Source organism: Polyergus mexicanus, unplaced genomic scaffold, assembly GCF_030449975.1.
Source record: "Polyergus mexicanus isolate NDT 795.1 unplaced genomic scaffold, iyPolMexi1.0 SCAF_16, whole genome shotgun sequence".
NCBI classification, from domain to species: Eukaryota; Metazoa; Arthropoda; class Insecta; order Hymenoptera; family Formicidae; genus Polyergus; species Polyergus mexicanus.
This window is the reverse complement of record NW_027223336.1, coordinates 4,710,109-4,718,527: the sequence shown is the minus strand read 5'-3', so window position 1 is coordinate 4,718,527 and position 8,419 is coordinate 4,710,109. Positions and strand designations below refer to the sequence as shown.

General features: G+C 32.9%; 1 protein-coding gene across 2 annotated transcripts in view; it reads left to right on the top strand.

Moving 5' to 3' along the window:
- The first annotated feature begins 2,302 nt into the window (after positions 1 to 2,302).
- LOC138940167 (LIM and SH3 domain protein F42H10.3-like) overlaps positions 2,303 to 8,419 on the top strand; it is a 48,008-nt gene continuing 41,891 nt past the window's right edge. For both annotated transcript variants that reach the window (XM_070308754.1, XM_070308753.1), the window contains exon 1: positions 2,303 to 3,007. In XM_070308754.1, the coding sequence (XP_070164855.1) occupies positions 2,939 to 3,007 (69 nt within the window). In that variant the 5' untranslated portion in view covers positions 2,303 to 2,938. The remainder of the gene's footprint in view (positions 3,008 to 8,419) is intronic.

The window sequence follows — 8,419 nt, the reverse complement described above, 5'->3', positions numbered from 1 at the left end:
CGATTTGCAATATTGTAATGTTATAATGAAATTATTCTGCAATACAAATATGAAAAATTTTTTAAAAACAAACTTTTGCCTAAGAACAAAATCAAGCAGCCGTGTGATGAGCTTAACCCACATAGAATCTTACAGTCATCTCCCATATAGAAATTAATGTATATTAGATATCTATTAGATATTGTGCATTAGGGATATCCATAAATATGTAGGAAACAGCTATATTAGACATGCTTTAAATATCCAAATGTCCATAATACGAGATCTTATAAATGTCCACAGGATATACAGGATGTCTGGTAAAGATTGTGCCAAGACTTGTGAGCGGGTAGAGCACAGTAAACTGAATAAAAAAGTTCTGTAACATTTTTTTTATAACGTTTAACAAAGGAGTTATTATTAAGTGAGTCTGTCAATCAATGCCGACTTTTAGCCGCGCGCCTGTGTGCGTGAGTGCTCCGTTGCTATGACGGCGCACACTATCAGGCGGGCTCACCGATGTACGTCCAGCTAAAAGTCGGCGCTGATTGACCAAACATTACTCAATAATAATTTCTTTATTAAGCATTATAGAAAAAAATGTTACACACACACACAAGACTTTCCTGTTCAGTTTACTGTACTCTACCCGCTCATACGCGTTGGCACAATCTTTACCGGACATCCTGTATAGGCCAATTCACTGGACATATACATCAGTATTTAGTGAATATTTCTGCAGACATTTAGTAGATACTTATACATTTCCATTGTATGTTGATTAAATTTTGGTCACACAACGACTAAATGTTCCAAGTTAGATCTTACGAGATCCGATTATGATATCGATATATTCCATTCATAGGACTTCATTTTCGACAGCAAAACTAAGATCAATTACAGTAATAATATATAATAACACATATTAATACAATATATATTATATAGGTAAATTTATATAATTTAATTTATAAAATTAAAGATTTTATTTATATGAAAGTTAATTTCTATTTTATATTTTTAGTAGATAATAACGAGCGATTTTTATTCACTCGGACAAAAATTGTCCGAATAAGTGAAAATCGGACATTTATCTGTCCGATTTTCTAAAAATTAGTTCAATATACGAATTGCCCAGTACGGGAATCGTATCAGAAATTAAACTAATAGAAATAATTAAAATGTTATTAACCGCATTTTGCAGGCTTTATATACATATATATATATATATATATATATATATATATATATATATATATATGTTCATGACAAGAACTTGCATACGGGTATGGAAAGAAAATAGTGCGCTGCATTGCGGTAAGCAAATGAACACGTAAATCTCTAATAAATATCTTTGATAGCTTCTTGGTGGATATGGATATGTGGATAACATGTGAATATCTTCGGTAACTACTTGATGGACATGGATATATGAATAACACGTACGTATCTAGTAGATATCTTTGGTAACTACTTGGTAGACATGCATATATGGATAGCACGTGTATATCTAATGAATATTTTTAGCAGCTTTTTAGTGGACACGGATATATGGATAATATGTAACACATCTGTTAAATATCCTCGTTAGTTATTTGAAAAATATAGATATTTTATTCACCTATTAAATGTGTTTGCTAGTTATCCATAGTAGACATGGACATAAAATAGATATATGTAGATATTCACTAGATATCTATTCGATATTTTGTTCTGTGTGGACTGCGATCTGGATAATCTTGTAATATTAGTATAAGTATAGTTGCGTTCCGGATACATTACTCTACTAGATCTTTCTTTATACTAATATTAGATTATTACTATTGATAAAGAAACGTTTGGTTTTTGTTATTTTATAATGTTTATTTACTAATTTATATCATGTTCATCAATATTTTTTGTTAAATAAACAGCACACAATTATTACGCAATAAATACCGCGTCCGGGTTCCTATTGGCCTTTTTCTTTTTGATTTGTTATTATTCTGCAATATCTGCAACCTTTCTGTGTTGCATGGGATTATATAATTTCTTCAAAATTTTATATCTTTGGTCAAATATCTAATTAAAGTTGTGTGATACATATATTTTTCTGCGACCAGTAATTATTTCCACGGTGAAAGGAATTAATATAAAACATGAGAAATTTTTAAAAAATATTTGAAAACATTTTACGATTTTTCCACAATTTTCAAACTATTATATGGTACTAGAGATGATCGCGCCGGCCCTGAATCTTGCGCTTGCGCATTCGAATCGTATCACGTGACGCGGCATTCACAATTTCACAGTTCGCAGTATGCGTACGCGACAAGTCGTCAGTCGTCAGTTCAGTCGCCGTATTGACTAGTGTAGTGCGATCCACCATAGCTGTCAGTTGACGGTTTTTTTGTGGATAGTCGAGAGGACGAGAGGGCAGTACGGTTTGATGCGGTTGCTGCCCGTACGAGCTCAAGAGTGTTTCCGCTACGTTTCCGTGTGTCTCGTGCAAAAAGAATAAAGGGAGGGAGAAGAAACTCGGAGAAGTGAGAAACAAGCAGTGCGTTAAAAGCCGCCGTCGACAGTTAATTGGAAAATACAGTCGAGTCATCACGGCGTTTTTCCCGCCGGATTTTTGCGAGCACAAGCAGGTGCTAACGATTTGAGCAGGCAACTTTATATTTAGCAGTTCGGTCGTTCGGATGTGTCGCTAGTGTATATATCACGCACGTGCAAATACCGACATACTCCTCGCCACACACACATACGTGCATACGTGCGTGCATATGTGCGTCTATGCGTGTATGCATGTGTGCTTACTATCGTTCAGTGCTTGGGACTGAAAAATTAGGATATAGACAAAAAGCGTGCATAATATCCGCGGAAAACAGACTAAAGTGTGTGAGTGGTGGTGAATATACGGGAGAAGAGAGGAAGAGATATTGTACGGCAAGACGTAGCCGAAGAAGAGGAGAGAAAGATGAGCAAGACGTGTGCTCGCTGTGAGAAAACGGTCTATCCAATCGAGGAGCTCAAATGCCTCGACAAAGTACGTAAGCTTCGATTATGGTATCTTTGTTCGTCGCGATCGAGAGGATCTTCTTCTCGAGTCTGATCTTCGAGGAAGTGCTTTTCTCGAGAAATGAGGCGTGAGAAGAAAAGAGATATACATAAAGAAAAATAGATAAAAACAGAGAGATAGAAAGAGAAAGAGAGCTGACCATTGCGGGAGAGATGTACCGTTCCATTGAGAAGGGCTCGGCGACCTTCGTGGCATGTCGGTCTTTCTCCATCCTGCGTGCGTGCGTGCGTGCGTGCGTGATGCCACGCGTGCTTAACGCTGCACGCAGAACGAAACGCTCCACGCTTGCCGAAGGGAATCGTCTATTTGTTGCGCTGCGATATGACGCGACTCGAGCGGACTAGACTTGTAATATAATAAAAAAATTATATGATTTCTCTCATATCCATTAATATCTCTCATGAATGTCAAATGGATGAAATTAAAAAGGGAATCATACATGTATTTTTATTGTCGCACCGATTTCGCGACATGAATGAGATGCTCAACTTAGAAAATTGAAAATTGTTTAATAGAAAATTGCGAGATGAAATTTCCAATTGTGTTACAAGAATGAAAGTATATATATATATATATATATATACTTTCATTCTTATATATATATATATATATATATTATAAAAATATATATATTATAAATTATAACGAATTCGAATTGAATATACTATACGGTGTTCGGTAAAGATTGTGCCAACGCTCGTGAGCGGGTAGAGCATAGTAAACTGAGCAGAAAAGTCCTACATTTTTTTTTATAATGCTTAATAAAGGGGTTATTATTGAATAAAGTTTGGTCAATCAGCGCCGACTTTTAGCCGAACGCATTTCAGTGAGCCACCCGCTTGGTAGTGTGTGCCGCCGTAGCGACGGAGCATTCACGCACACTATCAGGCGCGCAGCTAAAGGTCGGCGCTGATTGGCAAACTTTACTCAATAATAACTCATTTATTAAGCGTTACAGAAAAAAATGTTACAGGACTTTTCTGTAACATTTCTGTTCAGTTTACTGTGCTCTATACGCTCACAAGCGTTGGCACAATCTTTACTAGACTGTATATATTATTGATACACAATTAGTATTTTCTACTAAAAACTATCGCACAGATTCGTGCACCTATCTAAATTTAATATTATATTTTCGATCATTTATTAAATCGAATAAACAAAATTGAATAATAAATAGAAATGAAAATGTCAGTCTTTAGTGTCAAGTAATCACGTGTGTGAAGTTGGCCCTGCACTTTTTGAATTTTATATGTTTCTCAATTATGCTGCATTGTGCTACGTTTGTGCTAACTTGTGTCGTAAACCGCAGCTCAATCACATAAAGCATTTTCCAGAAAAAATGAAAAAACAAATTTCTGCCAGCCCCGTACTTCTAAAATTTTGAATTTTTATTAACTGTGATGTATTATGCTACGTTCGTGCTGATTTATGCCACAAAAAAAACTTGATGACTTAAACAACAATAGAGATAATAACAAGAAACAAATGCTCACACTGGCCCCGCACTTTTTCGCGATTAAGCTCAAGTTTTTTTCCTAAATTGGTACCAATTTGTGCCGTATTGTGCTGTTGGAAAAATTTTAATATGTTATTCCGTTTCGCTAAAAAAAATCACAAAAATAGATTTTAAAAAACATATATAAATCATACTGCAACGCAAATATAGAATTTCTGCAAGTTGTGCGTTTTTATTACGTTAAATATAAAATAAAAGCAAGAGATAAAGATCTCGAAAAACTTAAGGATTATAATAAATTTATGAAAATAAAAATTTATGAAAAAGAGATGGGGGTGAATAAAAAATTTGACATATTCGAATTTTTTTGATTGTGCTAGAGGAGCACAACTTTTCCAAATGACAAAATTTCCTTAGATCGCTAGATTTTGCAGCACAGGCAAAGTTAGGAATCAGACGTTAGGAATAAAAAATTTCAAACTCCTGTAACTTACGCACGCTGACAGATAATCGAATTCTGCGAGTTGTGCCGAGTTGTGCTATTTAAAATCTACGAGGCACATGCATAAAAAGCAGGAATTATCTTGAAGGTTGATAAAAATTCTTGAAAAAAAGGTGGTAGTGAATAAAAAATGTCATTTTTTAATTTTCTCCAGTTATGCCAAATTATGTTAAACGAGTACAACTTTTTTTTATAATAAAATGAGAAAGTTGAAATATTAACTTTTTGGAATTTATCTCTGTTCACTTGATATGTGTTGTTCATTGATCTTATAGAAACCGCATTTGGCGTGACCCAGAACCAACGGATGTAGCGGTAATCTGGTTCTTTCTTGTTTTTTTTTTTTTTTATTTTGATATAATTTTATACTTTTTTTATATTTTTTAATTATATATTATATCATATACATTTTTTAGAAATGTTTCTGTACATGTCGTGTAATATATAATTAAAAAAACAAAAAAAGTATAAAATTATTTAAAAATAAAAAAAAACGAAATAACAAAAAAAATGAAACAAAAAAAAACACAAAAATATAAGAAGGAACCAGATTACCGCTACGTCCACGTCGTTGGTTCTGTGTCACACCAAATGCGGTTTCTATAAGATCAATGAACAACACATGTCAAGTGAACAGAGATAAATTCAAAAAAGTTAATATTTCAAATTTCTTTCAAATTTTATTATAAAAAAAGTTGTACTCGTTTAACATAATTTGGCATAACTGGAGAAAATTCAAAAATGACATTTTTTATTCACTACCACCTTTTTTTCAAGAATTTTTATCAATCTTCAAGATAATTCCTGCTTTTTATGCATGTGCCTCGTAGATTTTAAATAGCACAACTCGGCACAACTCGCAGAATTCGATTATCTGTCAGCGTGCGTAAGTTACAGAAGTTTGAAATTTTTTATTCCTAACGTCTGATTCCTAACTTTGCCTGTGATGCAAAATCTAGCGATCTGAGGAAATTTTGTCATTTGGAAAAGTTGTGCTCCTCTAGCACAATCCGGCACAATAAAAAAAATCCGAAAATGTCAAATTTTTTATTTACTCCCATCCTTTTTTCATGAATTTTTATTTTCATGAATTTATTATAATCCCTAAGTTTTTCGAGATTTTTATCTTTTGCTTTTATTTTATATTTAACATAGTAAAAAGGCACAACTTGCAGAAATTCTATATTAGCATTGCAGTATAATTTATATATGTTTTTTTTAATGTATTTTTGTGATTTCTTTTTAGCGAAACGGAATAAGATATTAAAATTTTTCCAACGGCACAACACGCCACAAATTGGTACCAATTTAGGAAAAAAACTTGAGCTTAATCGCGAAAAAGTGCGGAGTCAGTGAGCATTTGTTTCTTTTTATTATCTCTATTGTTGTTTGAGTCATCAAGTTTTTTGTGTGGCACAAATCAACACAAACGTAGCACAATACAGCACAGATAATAAAAATTCGAAATTTGAAAAGTGCTGGGCTGATACAAATTTGGTTTTCTCTTTTTTCTGAAAAATGCTTTATGTTATCGAGCTGCGGTTTGCGGCACAAATTAGCACAAACATAGCACAATGCAGCACAATTGAGAAAAATATAAAATTCAAAAAGTGCGGAGCCAACTTCAAGTACTCTTTCTTATTTCTTTCTTATGAAAAATGATTATAGATCATATCTTTTGCGCACCTTGGGGGACAAAAATATGAGATTAGTTGGATATTAATTATAATTATACATGATATTTTCTATATAGAAATTATATTTTTATCTAAATAAAAAAGTAACTTTAAGTAGCTATTTTTAGGCGCAATAAATAAAGAGAACTTAAAGATATAAAGACGGGAAGATAAGACAAGATGAACATCTCGAACAATCGTTTGATTACACGCACTTCGGCTGCTTTCAGAATGACTCGAATATCTCTGTCTGTCTGTCTGTCTGTCTGTCTGTCTGTCTGTCTGTCTGTCTGTCTGTCTGTCTCTCTCTCTCTCTCTCTCTCTCTCTCTCTCTCTCTCTCTCCCCCTCTCCTTTCCTCTCTTTCTTTTTGTTGGTAATTCATTTAATGTTCGTCTAATTGTTATCTATAAAAATATTATATATATAATAAGCGGGATTCTCTCTTATTTTTGGTTATTGATATGAATTATAAATGTCAATAAATAAGTATACCAAATTGCATTCTCATTAAATATAATCTCGTGTTTTTTAACAATAACATGGCAATCTATCGTTAAGAATTTCGATCATTATAGTAGAATGTAATATTGTGCTCGTGGCGCATAGGAAACGGGTACGAGCATTTTTCAAGAGATGGTCAAACGGAGTGGGAGAACATGCAGAATATACCGTTTGCATACCAATTGCAATGATGTGACTAAATGTTATAACTCTGTAGTATCTAAAAATTTAGATTGCAAAAATTTAATATAGTTGTCTGATATAATTTTATCCTTTGTTATATATTTCACCTCTATCGAGTTGGCCCTCCCATCTTGCAAAAATAAAAAAACAAATAGCGTGCAATTATGAGTTATTTATGAGCTTTTATATCCCGCAATTTAAAAATTTTGAGTTCCTTACATTGGAAATTTAATACTTTTTGTGAGGGAGCTGAATCGATATCGACTCAACCCTCCCACTACTTAAAAATACAAATATTCAATTAATCTTTACGGCAGAATTAGAAACTATTTATGAGCTTTCAAGCTAATATAGTTTTAATTTTTGAGCTCATCCTTTTAATCCAAAAAACCACCCCACATCTCCCCGGCACAAGAGAGAATTATATTTAAAATAAAGGAAATTAATTATTTTTCGACTAAATATTGTTTATCGATTTATGAGCTTGCAAAATATGCGAATTTTGATTATTGAGCTGCAATCCCTTTACAATAAAACCAACCCATATCTCTTTAGTACAAGAGAGAACTATACTTAAAATGAAAGAAAGTAATTATTTTCCGATTAAATATTGTTTATAGATTTATGAGCTCGCAAAATACGTGTATTTTGATTGTTGTATTGTAACTTCTTCTGCAAGAGTTTATAATTTATAATTTTATCATTGGCAGAAATATAATAGTATTTTTGCAAAAGAAGTTACAATACAATAATCAAAATGCACGTATTTTGCGAGCTTATATATAAATCAATAAACAATATTTAATCGGAATATAATTAATTTTCTTCATTTTAGTTCTTTCTTGTGCCGGAGAGATGTGGGATGGTTTTATTGTAAAAAGTTTACAGCTCAATAATCGAAATTTGCGCATTTTGCGAGCTCATAAATCGATTAACAATATTTAGTCGGAAAATAATTAATTTCCTTCATTTTAAGTATAGTTCTCTCTTGTGCCGGGGAGATGTGGGTTGGTTTTATTATAAAGGAGTTGCAGCTTAATAATCGAAATTTGCATAT